Here is a 17,414-nt window from a genome sequence, read left to right on the forward strand (position 1 = left end):
AACTTTTTCTACTAAGCAAGAGGTTTGGCATGGGGTAACTTTGTGGAGTGCCATGTATTGGTGCACATAGACCTTGCATCCAATATTTTACCTTACATAATCATTAGACTGCATTTAAATGAGTCTTTCAGGTGAGACAGCGTTAAGATGAGCTGGGCTCTGTTCCCAAATCCAACGTTCTGCCATGCAGCAGGGCAAGTCACTTAATCTTACTGAGCAAAATCCAGAGTGCCTCCTTTCGACACCTAAAAATAAATTAGGGCTACAGCAGTCACCTAAAATCTATCTAGCCTTTCAAGTGCAGCTGCCAGTTGTCTGTGCTTTATCTGTACTCCAAAGGCGAAGTGGCTCTGCTCTGCAGCCATGCCAGCGTGCACCAAGCACGAGGCAATCCCTCCTACTCTAATGACTAGGGGTGACGAGCTGCCTCCTCCTTCAGCCACATGATTCTTGTATTTCTGGGTGCTCGGTGCCCCACCTGCAGCTTGTAGGCTTCCTCCCTCTCCTCCATCCTAAGAGGCAGAATGTGTGGGCTGACCTCCCCTGGGGCAGCTACAGGAGCAGAGGCATCCCTGGGGAAGTTCTTTCCCTCCAAGGCTGGTATGCAAATAGTGGGTGGCAGCAGCACTGCCTCCACCAAGGTAAGCCCTGTTCAGTTAGTCTCCTTCCCTTGGAACCAAGCTCTGGTATGTGAGCAAAGGCACCTCAGCTGCTGGGGAGGGCAGGACTGCAAACAGGCTCTGTGTTCAGCCCATCCTGTGGGCTGAAGAGCTCTCTACTTGCCATACGGGAATACTGACTTTGTTTTGACAGATGATGGAGCCTAGATGCCCTCAATCGCCAGCCAGGCCTCTGTGCACTCAGACATGCTGGTTCCTACGCCAGACACATAGAAGAGGCAGTCTGAATCATTCCTGTGTACCAAGAAGTATAAAAATGCAAATTCTGTGCTTCCCTTCAGAGATTAATTGTCAAACTGCACTCATGCAGAAGGAAGTTATGAAACAGAGATCAGGATACTTGGCCAGATAGAGTAGAGCTCACATGTGAACATGAATACATCTACTCCTGACAATATCAGGCCAAAACCACAGTAAGAGAGCAGCAGAGTCAGGGACAGAATGCAAAATTCCACATATCAATAATCATTGACTGAGCTTATCTTTCTTTTAAAAAACAGCGTAGGAAAACTGCAATCGTTCGGTATTTGTAGTTAAGTGAACTTCCTGAGGCTGCATTCGCAGCAAGGTACCTGTTTCCCATCAACAATCAGGTTGCTTCACGTTTTGAGATAGTAAGTGTTGGCTTTTATCTTTTTCTTGTTCAAATTTAAAAATCAACAGCAAGTTAATATAAAGATTGTTTTTCTTTCTTACATAAACCAAGAGTAAGTATGCAGCAATATAACAGATCAAACAGCTTCCATACCAGTGTTCCAATATTACTGCTAGCAATAAATATGATAGCACTTTCCAACAACAGATGTCAGCTGATGTTTTCTCCAGGCAGAATGAGTTAAAGATGGAGCACTGATCTTCATTGGAAATAATACTAACAGTCTAGCCTAGAACAGTATGCCAGAAAATTAAACATCTTAAACATATTTTCTGTTTTGGATGCTATATACCCTTGTCAGCAGAACAGCAACATAAACCCAAATAAATTAAGTCATCTGTCAATCAGCTGGAACTCATCCCACGATGTCATTGCTAATGGCTTATTGAAACAGTAAAACTTGGGATTTTCCAAAAGCCAAAACTACTTTAAAAGAATGAGAATCCTTACTTGGGATGGGTGTTTTGAGCACTCCCGGAAATAACTCTCTAAAACAGGATTAGGCTGTGGCTTCACACGTCTTACATTCTTTATACCTAAGGCTTTTGCTAGAGGTATAGCAATATATCTGAAAAGACACAAAATGAAAAGATTAAAAAACACAACACAGTTACAAGACCTCAGCTATTCTCATACCAGGATATGAACAAAGTAAATCTGAAGCATTGTAATCTGCTATAGCATATGACTGCTCCATGAGAACAAGTAATCTCCCTTTAACTAATCCCAAGACAGAATCACAGCATATTAGCAATTATGAAAAAAAAAAAAAAAGTAGAAAAAAATTAGACAACCACTTGATTTTCTGGTCCTGAAATGCTCTGAAACTATAGAAAAAATCCTGATTTTTATGTCCTTGTCTTTTTCACAGACACATGTGAGTTAAGCAATAGTTAAGGGAACATGAAACGTGAACAGATGATGGAAGACTGCTACTGGGATAATTTCTCCTGGTGAGAGGTAGTCACTTAGCACACTGTTACGATGGGCTACCACGGCCCAGAAATCAGGATTCTGCATGTGGCCTCTAGCCAGTGGCACACAGCAACTTCCCCAGAAACTGAAGGCTTCTCCTTCTCTTCCATTTTCCACTATAAGAAGCTGCAAAGCCAACTGCTTTGCTCTTCTACTTGGGCAGGCTTTTCTGGAGTGAAAAAAAAAAAAAGCCCCTTCCTCTCTGCTGATATCAGCAATTGATTCCCTATTACTCATAACAGCGGTCAGTTTTCTTCATTCATGGGCCGATTCACTGCACGCCAGATGTAAGGGCTAATTATTCATATGAGCAACTTCCAATAGCAGTGCAGTGAGACAGTTGGGCAAGCATTTACTCAGGAGACACTGTACATGGTTATAAACATATGAACCAAATTACTTTTGATCTCTAATATGAATGATCTTATCTGGTTCTGTTTTAAGTCTGTCCAACTTACGACATTCCAAATTTCCTCATTCTATCCTGAAATACTTACAAAAAAACTACTAATCACATTTTTAGAGAAAAAAAAAGTCAAATAAAACTAATAAAAGTGAAACAAATAAGTAAATGCATTGAAAATATTAATATATTCATAGCTTTCTTCTATGGTGCCAATCTTTGCCCATCTCGTAAGATTCCAGTTGCAGAAGTAAGCCATTTAGGTTGGAAATTAGGAGAAATTTAGCTGGAAACTAGGAGAAATTTCTTCTCAGAAAGAGTTGCCAGGCATTGGGATGGGTTGCCTAGGGAGGTGGTGGAGTCACCGTCCCTCAACGTGTTTAAGGAAAGGTTGGACGTGGTGCTCAGGGACATGGTTTAGTGGGTGATAGTGGTAGGGGGATGGTTGGACCAGATGATCTTGGAGGGCTTTTCCAACTTTAATGATTCTTTGATCATTAAACCAGAGTGAGAAAAAAAAAGCATCAGCATTACTAGCTCTGCAGAAAGCGTTCACATGAAACTTTGAGATCCCTCCAGTCTGCCTAGATTTGCTACAACTGGACACCTTTGATTTATCAGCCTCACACTGGTGTCCTGGGGAAGGATCTAACAAAAGAAGAGGTCTGGAGGACAAATAACTCTACTCTTCCACCAAAGGAGAAAAAGCAAAAGGAATCCAAAATGTTTCTGAAAAAAATGTATCTCTAGTGGAAGGAGATGATCAGAATTATCCAAATGATGTTCTAGAAAAGCTGTATAGAAATGCTTTCCACCCAGGTTGGACCACAATTGCATGTTCCTGATAGTGAAAAACATTTCCTAGGTTTTCACCTTCAATATTATCTGTAGTAGGTATTTTTAGCAGACTCCCAACTAATCCTCTGTTATGAAATCTTTAGATCAATATTCTTAAGATATCTTATTTTTCAATTATATTTTTTTAGCATTAACAACGACTAACAAGAGTATAAAATGGAATTTATGTTTCTTACCTTTCACTGAGGAATCGGATAATCAGCAATACAAAAGCATATGGTATTGTGGCATACAACTGATGTGGTTTTGGAAAGACAAGGCCATCACGGTCTACAAAATGTGCCCATGTGACGTTGATAGGCATCCATATATTCTCCCACCAGAACCAGCTGTTGAGTGTCTTTAATATGTGCGCCATGCTAAGCAAATAAAATGATAATTAAAAATTAGTCGTGTCATATTAAAAAGAAAATGCATGAAAGGAAGCGTGGTACAAGCAAATAACACAGGAGACCTGGGTCCCACGCTCTCCTGGTCTGCACAGGTTGCGCTTGTAGTGCAGGTCCAAAAGAGGCACTCAAGAGAGCTACTGCAGGCACTGGAGATACGTTCAGGTGTTCCCTGATTGATTTATCACAGCAAACAGCCCTAGCAGGTGAGGTCTGCAACTCTGTCAGTTTTCTCAGGAGAGACAGGAGGAAAGAAATCAATCCATAAATCATTTGGAAGTTAAAAACCCATCATTTAGAGCACGTAGCTGGGATTATAATCCAGCGGAAGAGAAAATAGAGCTAAATCTTACACTGGTATAAATGAATGCAGATCTTAAAAAAAAATGCAGATTTTGAAATCTGATCTCTCACTTCAGTCATTCAAACTAAATTATTTAATATGTGGTCAAATATTTTACAATAATCATTTATAATTATCATACAGTTACACAAAAGACACTAAAGAGAACTCATCTTCTCTACACTGCCTTTCTAAATTAAATATAAAGGGGCGGGAGAGTGGAAAGAAATGAGAGAGTCCAAGGGGTGACTTAGTTCTGTATAGTGAAGACATTTTGCTGCTGAGCTACTGCTGCTTCATGTGTGGGTTGTAGCACACCCCTCATTCCTGATTTTGCAAATACCACTACGCACAGGACCAAGTATAAAAGTTACAGTGCACAGCAAGCTTATTTGGGGATTTACAAGAAATACTGTGATTTAAGTGTCACCAAACCCTGGATCAGAAGAAAATACCAAAAATCTGTTCTCAAAGGAAAAAAATGTTTCATTTAAAACAAAATACTTTATTCTTTTAAAAGTCTAATTTTCAACCTTTCCATTCTTCATTACGTATTTAGAAACATATTTGTTATCCCTCATTTAGTTGTAAGAACTTCACGGAAGTGTTATATATCCGATAAAAATATTCTAAAATAGAATTAAAATAGAAGTCACTATTATATTTTCCATAAGGCTGAAATAAGTAGTTTATCTACAATTTCCATGAGTAATAAATGGAAATAACTTCTTTCCATAGTAAATTTTCCTGTAAACCAGAAAAAATATGAGGAAAGAATTGACTTCACGGAACCATAGTTTCAGTGAGGAAACGTTTGAGCCGGGAGAATTTTGTCAAGTCTCCTAGTGGTGGACTTGCTCCTGGAAGAGCTGACAGTGATACATTTGCATAGGATCAAGTGGCAAAATCAGATCGTGCTCAGGACATAGCAGCTCAGGCCCTTCCACGATCATCCAGTATTGAGCAGGGGCCACACAACCTCAGGTTTGCCTGCAGCCACTGTAAGCTCTCACCTTGTGCACTCACACAGGCTTCCCAGATTCAGAGGGCTCCCTCCAAAACTCCCTTTAATCAATCGCTAATGAGCGATTGCTGCAATCCACACAGGGCTGTTTCCATCGTTCTGCAGACTTGGAGCAGGTTTGTGAAACAGCAACTTGTACCCATCAAACACAGCTGGGTTAACAGGCACCGTGAATCAATTTACTGGTCATGAACAGTAGTCAGCACTGAAATATTAATAACCTTTTAATCTTTTTAAATGCTGAAAGGGGATAGTAAAACCGACTGAATGAATTGTGTACAAGCAAATGCAAAAATAAAGGACAGAGAAATCACAATTGTTCCTTCCCTGAGACTTTATAAGCCAACCTTCAGCCTAGAGCAATTTTTTACTGCTGAATTATAAACTCCTGGAAGTTGGGATTTATAATGGGGCTGCTAACAGACCCTTTACTACAGCTAGCAGGCGCCATGATAATGAAACAGGGCTTTGAAATGTGACATTTTAGGTCAGACAGAAAGGCTTGCAGACACACTGCTCTGGAAGACCAGGGGAGACGCTCATTACCCACTTGTGCTCTGTTACGTATCTGTATTTTTAAACCAGACTGTGCATTGCAACTTATCACAAACTGCAACCATAATAATGGGCCAGTCTATTAAAACACAGTGGAAAGAGCACTACCAGTCAGACTACGGTGAGATAGGTTGTGACTAAATGTACCCAGTATACTCAAACCCTAGAAAAATTCTGTAGCGTGTATTTTAAAATTGGATTCTTGGGATCTGCAATGCATGTTTTCCTTCCACACATACACGCCTTACCGTATGGCTATCTTTTCAGATCTTCAACTAGTTAATGCATCTCTATTAAACTAAGCTCCCAATTACACGTGCTTAATCTTATTATTTAAGGGAATGTTGGAATGTGGGGGTCTGATCCAGAGTCCCCAGATTTCAGAAGAAATCCTTGCTCACGGACACCAAATACAGTCTGAAAGGTGGTTCTCTAAACTCCCCCATGTGCAGTCCCCTTGGATTTCCTACAGGTTTTTGCCTGACACACCGGCGATTAGACCATCCCTGATTAATGTCGTCCATCGTCCAAGTGATTATTATAAACCTATAAAACTGTTGATGAGGTTCCATACCTGTTTGCAGCCTATTCTTATGCTTCATTAACCTTAAACTGGACTTTCACCCTACCTCCAATCTGCTCTCACTGCAGCAAACCAGGTCATCCCCCTGGGCAGTCTTGGAGATTTCCATCTTCTTAATAGCAGCTTTTAAACACTTGGGCTGTTTCCCTGTCTCCCTTCAGTCTCAGTCCTCAAGAAGATGTTCCTGGAGCACCTGGAAGGTGAGCAAGTCCTCCCAAACACACGTAGGCAGCAGCACTCGGTGCATTTCAGTATCCTTTTGTGCCTTCTTTGCTCTTAGTGGCTGACAGCTGTGGCTGTGTGATCAAGAAGCCTTATTCCTCAACCTCAAATCGTGGTGGTCACAAAACATACAGGGACTCCATGAACACTCTTCTGTTGCATACATCATATAAAAGCAAGGTTCTCTTCTGTATTATAAACAAGCCATGGGCCTTTCAGCTTGCTGAGAAATCTCCTGAAACCCACGTGTGCTTTGTATATTTTTTCTGTATTAAAAGGAAACTGAGGCCCAACAGAAGCCTCCATCTCAGGAAGAACCACTCAAGGCAAATTACTTGGGAGTAGCTCAGTGCTAGCTTTATCTATCATCACCTTCTCCACATACTTGCTACTTCCTAGAAACCTTGACAAAAATGAGTATTGGAACTCAGTTACGATTTTTAAAAATTAACCCATCTATTACCCCATCCCCTCTGCCCCAAAAGCTATTTTAATGTCCCCATAGTGTCACCGACAGAAGTGATTCAGCTCTCTGGCTTACTCACCATACCTACGGCAATCCCTGTCCCAGACACTAATCCCCATTATCAGCCTTCTCCACATTACGACTTGACTGCTTCCGTTTAAATTATTTACTTTGAATCATTTTGACCCTAAACAATGGCTGTGTGGTGTGTGAAATGAGAAGCCAGATGATGGAGAATAAGTGATGAAGGCACACAGGTCATTTGTCTCCAGCCAACTTTGTCTGTTAGAAAAAACATATCTGCATATGCAGATGTCCCCTCCTGATTATTAGCTTCCTGGGACAATTGTGGCAGAGGGACTTCTCAGGGCCCCTTATTTCCACAGCTGGCAGTTCACCAGGCAAGAGCAGAAATGGCAGAGAGCAAACTCTGCTTTCAGGCCACATCAAGCTAAAGGCACATTGCCAGTGCCATAAGAAAGAAAATTTTCCCGTTATTGTTGGTCCTGTCCCCACCCCACCCACACCCCCAAAACAAGGACTATGGTTCTGGCATACTACAGGTAGACGGGACTCAAGCACTTAGATATAATTTAAAGGACGCTGTCTATACTGTTCATTTTTGGTTTAAACCCAGTGATTTTCAGCAGCTTGTTGGCAGGTCAGGACCCCCTTGGCCATATAGTCTCATGCTGAGAACACCATGCACCCATGCTGAGAACATTCATGCACCCATACCATGGGTGGAAGAGAAGTCATCCACCACAGGCCCTCTTGCGGAAGGGACAAATAACCAGGCAGAAGTCTTTCATCTGTCCCTTCCGCCACCCAGGGACAGGGCCTAGGAGCAGTGACAGCAAGGCGGACAGGCATCTCTTGAGGCAGTGCCTGGCACTGGGTGGAAAACAGGAGAACCAGTTTCTCAGTACCTGGGCAAGTGAAGCGTTTTGCAACAAGCTCCTTTCACGCTGCCAAGAAATTTTCACCTCCGAGAAGTGCTACGACTGCAGTTGCCAGGACCCTGGTTTGTTTTTTCAGTAATCAGTGTAGTAAAACTACAGGACACTTACTTTTGCCAGGAGCTCGTGACAACGCAGACACGTGTTCCAGTACAGCCCAAGTGGTGGCAGCCAGTTCCAGCGCTGGGATCAGGCTGCAGACACCGGATTCCAAAGAAGGCTGATCTCCGTAGTTTGCATGAATTGCCACAAGTGGTTATCCTCCCCTCACACTTCCAAAGAAGCAGCGGCAGCTGCAAAGGCCCAGTCTGTCCTGATCTGGGACCAGCTCTAACAAGAAACTTGAAAGGCTGCCCGGCACAAGCCTCCCATTGCTAGGAGCGCTGAGCTCAGAACTTTTTTTCCTTACGGTTTGTAACGGTGCCAAGGAAGCAACTAGACATGTCAGGTGCGAAAACGACAACAGCTCAGTGACCTATTTTTCTGCTCTACCTAGGGTGGAAAACCTGCCGCTTCCCACATTCACATCCATGCGTCAGCACTGCCAATGTTATTTTCATCAACAAAACTGGAATTTTTACCGTTAACAATAAAATAAAGATATTTTAGAAAAAATGGAAAGTTCGCCTGCATCCTGAAAATTAAACACTCCAAATAAAGACATCTAATTGCCTCCTTGGTAAGGAAGGATCCCTTCTGTAGCCTAATGGGCTAGTACCAAACAGGAAAATCAGGAATGATTAGTTTAGGAACTGCATCCTTTGTAATTAAAGGAAAGCCTACACAGTTGGGAAGTACCAAAGTGAAGTTTCTTTCCAAACTGGGCTCCTTGGATCCTTGATACAGTCAGTTATAAACAACAAACAAAACAAACAAAAAAAACCCACACTTGTATTTTTAATGATGTTAAGCAAAAAGGGCAAATTTTGGTTTGACAAAAGCTACGTGGTTAGATTTTGAAAAAACAAAGTCAGGAGCTGCTTTGAAGTGCAATTTCTGGCTGCTACAGTCTGGGAAATAATAAATAAATAAATAAATAAATAAAAAGCAGGTAAAGCTTTGATTTTGTTCTCCATGCAAAAGCTCCTGCTCACAAAAAATGAATTTCCAAAACCAGAACTAAGAGAAGGTGATATCCAGGTTTGGATTATGTATTGGGAGAACTTCCCATCCTTATTTATCGAACAAATTAGAAAACCCAACAGATGGGTAACACAAACACGCAAGTGAAAAAAAGCGTAATTTCTCTGGGCATCTTTCCTATGCTATCTACTTACTGTGACTCTGGAGGTGTTACAGGGAAAGAATAAATCAGCAAAAAGAATAACACAATCCTCCAACTTCTCTCATCATTTGGAAGAACTGTTTAAGATGGTGCAGTGATTTTGGGGGAAAAAATTATCAAGTGCCCCATGCACCAAAAGATAGTAAAGCTGTTCCAGGCTGTTGATCTTAAACATTAAACCAAAGTGGTTTAAATGAGTAAATAAAGATCAGATCCACTGTATCACAAGTTCTGTTTTTTGTTTTGCTTAAGACTAAGCAATAAACACAAGAGTTAACACACAAGTTTCAGGAGCAGATTTACGTTCTGTAATACTGGACAGAACATCACCCACAGATTCCCAGCTGTGATAACCACCGTGAAACTGGTGAAAATATATGGCACCTACACTTTGTTTCTAACAGTTATGCAATGTTTTTCCTACTGATAGCAGAAGCACCGCCTAAAAGATACCTTTAAAAAAATCATACAATTAAAAAAAATCATTTCAAAACAAAACAAGAAAAACCCACACATGTACAAGGCCAAACTTGTAATAGCTTAGTATTCATGCAAGTGTTGACAGTTGATACTGTGCCACAGAGCCTTTCAACTGTACACCAGCTGCTTTATACATCTTCTGGACCTAAGTGCAACTTGCAAGTTTGGGAGATCATTGGATACGATGCCAGATTAGTTTCTCCACTGGTGATATTTTATGCTAAAAATTTTTAGTCCCTGGGGCAGTAAATGCAAACTTGACCACACAAAATACTCACTCAGTCATCAATTGTTAGTTGTAGGCATGTGCCAGTTGGAGGCATTGCTTGTTTCTGCTTCTTGGCAATGCTTTTTGCAGTTGACTGAACTGTGTTTCATGCCTTACTGACGTAAGAGTTTGAACTATCATTTGTGGAGGCAAGAATTGGATGAAGGATATTGAGTTGATGCTACAGTCTCTCTGCATATTGACTTCTCTCATCTTGTTTGTCCAAGTATTAAATCTCACACAACCTGAGCACATACAAACAGTGGCAGCACAAAATAAAAGAGCGGTTGGACCTTAACGTCAGGTTATTATGATGAAACACTGAAATACTCTATACACGTAAAAGAGCTGAATTAAGACTGCTATGAGACCTTTAACTTCAAATTTACTCCCTAACACGGACAAATCTCAACTGTAAACAGTTATATGTGCCTAGTTAGAAGGCAATTAGAATATTTCACTTCTTTTACTATTCTATCACATTACCTTGTAACTTGGTTTCTATTTTGTAGCAGGCCAAAAGAGCACCCAGTAAATCTCAATTAAGGTGGCAAGCAAGTTTTATTACATTTTCCCCTGCTCTCTGGGGGAAAGAGAACCAAAACTGTTCGAAATAATTAATTTTTGAATGAAAGTTACCATGCTCTCTCTACTTAAAGGTAAAACATTTCTGAGCATCTAAATTTGTTTCATTTGATCTCAGGGAGCTTAGGAAAGTGAAAAATAGTTGTCACAAAGTATAGCTAACAGTGCAAACTATGCCTCCTTCAAAGCTTTAAAGTCCCTAATATTGCTAGAGCTGGATAAAGAAATATGAAATAAATCTCTGCAATAATCTCGGGGTAAAAAGAAATTGCAGTTCTACGAAAAAAGCCCGGTCAGAACTACAAGTTCTTAGACGCTTAATTCATAAGTTTGAGCAGACCAAAGAGGGACAGAGTTTACTTCAAGAACTCCTTAGTAAAATTTTTCAGAATGTAAGAAAAAAATCTTTTTAAGTATGACCCTTTTCCTCACGTTATTACTATTAGAGAAACGTGAAAATTAGGGGTTTTTTTTTAATTTGTTTGTTTTTTACAGCTTACCAGAATTTTATTTGAAATAAAAACTTGAAGTCTATCTTAAAATTCCAAATTGGTTAAAGGAGATTTTACCAGAGACATGAGCCTTCTTGGTCACATATTTAAGATAAGGGTTAAGAATCATTTGATCAAGAATAAGCGTGTTATTAGCAGTAATAAGTACAGCACTGCCACAAAACATGTGAAGGCAATAGAATAATGAGGTACCGGAGAGAGGACCTGAGGGTGTAGAAGCAAAGGATGCAGGTTTCTTCACCTGTACCGTGGATGACTCAACATTTTAAATTAGCCCTTGGTAATTAGGGAAAGGGACAGTGCTGGTGCAGCTGTCCTATTTACAGCTTCCTGAAACAGGGGCTGGTAGACAGTCAAGGTCTTCATCTATCATTTATGCACGGTGACTTTGATCTCCTGTGCATTGATCTCTTCATCACCCTGAAACAGAAGTTAAGTTTGCTGTGCACCCCTGTTCTTATTCCTCCTGTTGGTTATCCCCTCCTTTGTGGTTTTACCTGCCCATACATTCTCCACCCACAAAGCCAACTAGAGGAGGAGCCAGAACATAACTGGTATTTCGTTATTGCAGCCTCTGTTTGGCATCTTCGTGTCATAACAAATGCAAGAGATCTTCAGCTAATGTCTACCTGCACAGCCTCTTCGTCAACAGTGGCACCGCAGCTGAAGGTTTGATCCAAGCTAGGAAGCTAGCTAAAAATAGGTATCCATTCCAAGAAGTAAGAGGAAAAAATGCACAGGGTTCCTCTGTTTGAGGTTTTCTTAGTCTTACTATGAAATAACCCTTTCTGGTAGCTTATTTGAATGTGTTATTCATAGCACCAGATACTTCAGATCTCCAACAGGTAAGTCATATATAAATCTCTGTTAAACCAATTTTTTTTTTTTTTTACAGAATACCTTTTTCTTAAACGTTTAGAGGACAAAATTAGAACTAGCTTTTTCAAGCAACTTGAATTTAAGTTCTCTCTGCAAGTACATTTACATCATTCACCAACGTATTTTTCCTGTTAAAAAATCTTCTTCCCTTCCAGTTCAGAATTAAGCGCTCTTACAAGCACTTAACAGGATTATGATAAAAGATGCAGAAGTACAACCGTAACCTGTACTTCTTTTCTCTAAAAAGAAAAGCAGTTGTCATAGGTTGGAATGCCTATAAAAACTTTGTCATAGGTTAGTAACCTGTAAGATCTCAACACCTATTCCACTCTCCATCCTAAGACGATTATAAGGGTTACTCTAATTTTCCTTTATAAAACAGGCAGCGTTAGAGACCAGCACACGCTAAGAGTTTGGAACATAACCTAACGTAGGGAGGCAGAAAAAAAGAAAGAAAAACATACAAACAAAAACACCAGAAAAAAAAATTCCTACCTTTATGATGTTGCAGTCAAAGAGAACATAAGCACATTAGCTGGGAAGAGGCATTACGCTCGCTACTTTGACAAAGGTAAACACGCCCTATCTGCACAACTCTTTCAAATTCTTCAGAGACCCACCCAGCAAAGCTGCACTTCAAGATTTCTGACTGAAGGCAATCCTGATGTCATACGTCCAACTCAGTGAAACTCGGGAGTAGTAATGCCGAGCGCCTTCCCTTGTGCTTGTTTCAACACAGCAGGTGAAGAAACGTTCTGAATCACATGGTATTCTGTTGCATGATGAGAATTTGTCTCAACTTATGTGGCTCTAGACATGCACAGGAAGATGCTGTGCCTGCCGATTGTGCAGGAAAGGAAGTCTCAAACAAGTCACTTCACAGCAACGTTTTTAGATGCATTATTAGATAAAGTCAGGGTTTTAAAATAAAGTCAGAGAAAGGTTTCGTCTCCTACTGGCCAGCCCCAGGAATACTTGCAGGCTCAGTCAATTAAATGCTTTACAGGAAGAGTTTCAGTTTCTCAGAAAATATAAAGTGGAATTCTCGAAATACCTAAAGCAGAGGGAAGTTACACTAGCTCAATATATGCTTGGTTAGAGATACCATACAAACATCCATTTTACTTAACCCTTTTCCTTTTTTTTTTTTTTTGGGGGGGGGGGGAGGGGAGTGGGTCAGGGGATGGGGAGGGCTTGCTTTTAATTAATTTAATTCCATGACTGAAGAATAAGGCTGAAAATCATTCAACAGGTCACCCCAGTTTCAAATAATAAAATTAACAGCGTTGTGTTGGCATAACATGATATTCTGATGGGTAGGACATCTCAACGTTGTCAGAAAGGAAGAAAAGAGTATCACTGACAAGCCAAGAGCATCTACATTTCGAATGTGCAGAGAACCTCTTTTTAGCCCTCTCTTTCTGCTTGCAGCCAGCAAACAGCTACCCATACAATAAAAACAGACACGTTGAAGCTGGATCCAAGTTCCACCTCACCCAGCATCCTGTCTCTGAAGGAAGCTGACAGCTACAGAAGAGTACAAGATCAGGATATGGTAAATGATGCTACCTCCAGCCTTCAGTAGTTTAGGGATCAGACTCCTAAACCACAGGTGGTTTCTATGCACACAGAAATGGAGCATTCCTTCCTCCTGCACTCCCATCCCTGCCCTTAATTTCCACTAGTCCTTTTGAGTACATGGGAACTTTCATCACAAGACAGCAGTAGAGGTGACCCAGGCAATATTTGGATCCAGTTCATTTGCTTTCCCTCAAAGCAATTCAGGCTGAAATGTTTGCTTTGTTCACATAGCAGGTGTTTAGGTTTTTTAGGTATTCTTATTTTGCAGCTTTTGCAAGTCTTCAGTCCTTCCCTAAAACTGGGAGTGGTATTCAATAAACTGAAGCACCAGAGAAATATTAAACATGAAAGATTATTTCAGGCAGGTAGTATTATGGCTTTGCTGTTGCTTTAAATTATCTCCATACTTTCCCACATCTGAACCACTCGTATGAACCAAGCAGAACATTTAGGAACACTTTGCCAATTAGGAGAGCCTACAGCAAGCTGATTCATATATCACTTGGCTAATGCCAGTAATATAACAGGTAATTGGCACAAACACCTCTTTCACCTCTTTCTTATGCCTCAATCCATAATTTCTTCACTGTTGCACTAAATTGAAAAAAAAAAAAACAACTTTTGTTTGACTGGGGTAGATTTGGGGCTGCTCCAAATAATACAATGAGAAAAAGTATTTTTACATACTTTTTGAGGAACTTTTTTTGTTTTTTAAAGGTACCACTCATCAGCTACACAGAACTCTACTGCAAGATTAAAGATACTGCATGTTAAGTAACAGGCTAACCATACCTTCTGGATCAAAGCTGCCCACTGACCTTTCAATTACTGTTGCACTTTCACAGGACTGTTAATTCGGGTATCTTTAATTTGAATGCTGCAAAAACAAAAGAAAGCCAGATAACAACAACAAAAAAAACTTAGTTTGTATTCTTGAGGGGAAAAAAAAAAACACAAACAACTAAGTAGCTACTCCTTACTTGCAGTGTAAGGCTTATATTTAATTGTCATATGATTGAATAACTAGATGGAGCATGTATTTGACCCAAATAATTATTTCATGTGTCAGTGGAAAGAGTAAATTATGTAAAGATTTCAGTGGAAAAAAATAAAACAAGAGAAAAAAATTACTAAATCCACTTCTTTGGGTTCCCTGTGATTTAATATATGCATGTGAGTTTTCACCGGAGCTTCTAAGCAGTTACATAAATAAAAAAATCTAGTATTCATTAACTTTCTCAGTAGAGAAAGCCATCTCAGCAAATCCTTGAGATGGTATTAAAATTTAAACTTATAGAACCAGAGCTGTAGCACATGATAGCACCTGCTGGCAGGGAGGGGGGTAAGGGGAAATCCAAGGGTTTGTTTTCTTTTATAGAAAAAAGGTAAAAAATCATCTGCAGAACCTACAGATAAATGTTCCATGTATATTAGTACCAAGTCATTTTTGTTAACCGATCATCTCAATGTGGTCGATCAAATCTCAGTCTCAAGCACATGCAAAGAAAATGTAGGAAGGTAGTTATATACTGTCGCGTGGTACTCAAAGCCAGCTCTAAGATTACCAAGAGCTTATCACCTGAGATTTAGATTTAAACTGACGCAATCCACAACTATTTCATCTAATAATAATTTGGATTCTGAATTCTCTTTTCATGACCATGGAAACCCATCTGCTTGTTGTTTTGCACACTTTTAAGATGAAGGTAAAGATCTTGATATTCTCATCCTTTCTGCTTGTTATCAACAAATATCTGGAAATCACTTCAAGTCACAGAAACACATTCAAGGATCATAACTCAATCCTGCAATCAGTAGCTTAAAAACTAAGCTCCTCTTCTCCACACGGGTTCATATTGTCTCCCAATATATCAACCTTCTCCTACAGAAAGGAGATGAAGTAATCCATTTAGGACCTCTTGAAATGTTTTCTGCTTAAGACCTTTCTTACCGGAAGGTATGACCTGAGTCATAATCCATACAGAGTTTCAAGTTAGGAAAGGTTCATTTCTGACTAATTAATTAATAGTATCATCATAATTGAAGACTAGATATCTGACTGCAAATAGAGCAAGTGTCAAGATTATAAATACTTACTGTACACAACTGTCATCGCAGGACTAAATCAGGAATACACACATTTGAATAAACCAGCCAAAATCCCCAAAATGTTTAATTTTAAAAAAAAATACTGCTTCAGAACTTGATTCCTGTGAGCTTCATTAAGAATTAGAATATTTGTGAGTCTGTGACTTAATAAGGAGAGTGAGGCTCCAGGAAGTGATACCAGCATTACCTGGATACTGCTTTCTAAACAATTTCTTTCACACATTTAACAATTGAGGGATATAAATACCACAATTATGCTCCATCTTTCAAGTTGTTACAACTTCTGGGCTGTATTTCATTTAGATGCTGAACACACAGCATATTGATAAGCCTCCAGGAGCACAGTTAAGAATCCTCCCATATCCAGAGGCACAGAGCTGTACGTATGATTTAGCAAAGCATTTGCTTGCAGTCTGGACAATTTCCCTTATGTAAATCGTAGTTTGTTTTGCTTGCAAATAATCCTTGGTGAGATTGTTTTATCCTTTCTCAGCGATTTAACATCACTTTGCCCCTATTTGTCAAATTCACTCTTCTATATCCAGAAACAATGCAAATTCTTATCTAACCGCATATCTATATACGGTATTTTCACTAAGTATGCTCTAGAACATTTGAAAAAATATAAAAATGTAACTTCAGTTGCTTACATTTATAGTAAGAAGTGTGTTAAAACTTACATCTGCTACTCAAAATCTTAACAAAAAGAACTGTAGCAAAGGTTTGACTTCTATAGTACACACTTTCCTCTCCAAATAGAGCACTACTAATTTCTCAAATAATACTCACTTGTGCTGTTACTGTCTTAAGATGCCAGAAACGAAGACACAATATACTCTGGCTGTAACAGTATGGATTTAAGGATCAGTCCAACCAATTCATTCAGGGAAGAGTTTTTAATTAATTTCCAACAGTCTAAATAATATAGGATTAAAATAGAGAAACCTTGTTGATCCACGGACCTGGAAGCACTGGTTTAACGACTGTATGAAAATAAACCTCAGCAATTTGTAACACTTGCACATAAGACAACACTGCAAATGTTGTTTGATTACATTAATAGAAGACTTAGAGCATCAATCCTTATCTATCCACAGAGAAAACAAGTACAAAATACAAGCATATGCTTGGTGCAAAAGAAAGGCAATCCCTTTGATGTCTCACAGTCAGTAGGATATCCCTCCTCTGCATCTGCTCATGACTGAGAATTACAGAAAACACTGGTATCATACCGGCTGATGTTTTTAGCTTAGGTGAAGAAACACTCCTTTAACGGGACCAATGTTCTGCTGAAGATGACCAAGTACTAGATTCTTCCCTGAAGAGATTTAAAAAAACATTAAGAGTTTTACATTTTCTGCATAATTGGTCTCTACCTAACTGTGAATATTGAACGAAGCACACCAGATTGTCATTTGATGACGAGTCTGCAAAATAGGCTTCATAATCGTGCCCACTGGTTTCTATGCAGTTATTACTTCCTTCAAAGTAGCCATGGACATTTGGAAGCTCTTTGAAGCTCCACAGAAAATCTTTCAGGTTTCAACTCTCTCTAGCCTCAGAATAAGATGAGGCAGATTCTTGGACAAAACTCCTGACACAG

At 39.7% G+C, this 17,414-nt stretch overlaps 1 protein-coding gene and 1 long non-coding RNA gene across 10 annotated transcripts in view; one reads left to right on the forward strand and one right to left on the reverse strand.

The window, feature by feature from the left end:
• Positions 1–17,414, reverse strand: part of CERS3 (ceramide synthase 3) — a 54,749-nt gene that overhangs the window by 33,485 nt on the left and 3,850 nt on the right. For 5 of the 8 annotated variants that reach the window (XM_080607685.1, XM_080607683.1, XM_080607687.1 and 2 more), the window contains 2 exons: positions 3,748–3,930; positions 1,786–1,903 (listed from right to left, as the gene is read on the reverse strand). In XM_080607685.1, the coding sequence (XP_080463811.1) occupies positions 1,786–1,903; positions 3,748–3,929 (300 nt within the window). In that variant the 5' untranslated portion in view covers position 3,930. Of the gene's footprint in view, positions 1–1,785; positions 1,904–3,747; positions 3,931–8,223; positions 10,128–12,616; positions 12,754–14,520; positions 14,580–17,043; positions 17,130–17,414 lie in introns of those variants that run through there. The other 3 variants (XM_080607682.1, XM_080607681.1, XM_080607684.1) reach the window with 3 other exon arrangements.
• On the forward strand, positions 10,162–14,972 carry LOC308201005. 2 transcript variants are annotated; one of them, XR_013955991.1, is made up of 3 exons: positions 10,162–12,087; positions 13,553–13,676; positions 14,420–14,972. It is a non-coding gene; the product is annotated as an uncharacterized lncRNA (long non-coding RNA). The 2 variants fall into 2 exon arrangements; XR_013955992.1 differs by lacking the exon at positions 14,420–14,972 and having other exon boundaries at positions 13,553–14,320.

The sequence above is a fragment of the Anser brachyrhynchus genome, assembly GCF_964034855.1.
Source record: "Anser brachyrhynchus genome assembly, chromosome: 11".
NCBI lineage: Eukaryota > Metazoa > Chordata > Aves > Anseriformes > Anatidae > Anser > Anser brachyrhynchus.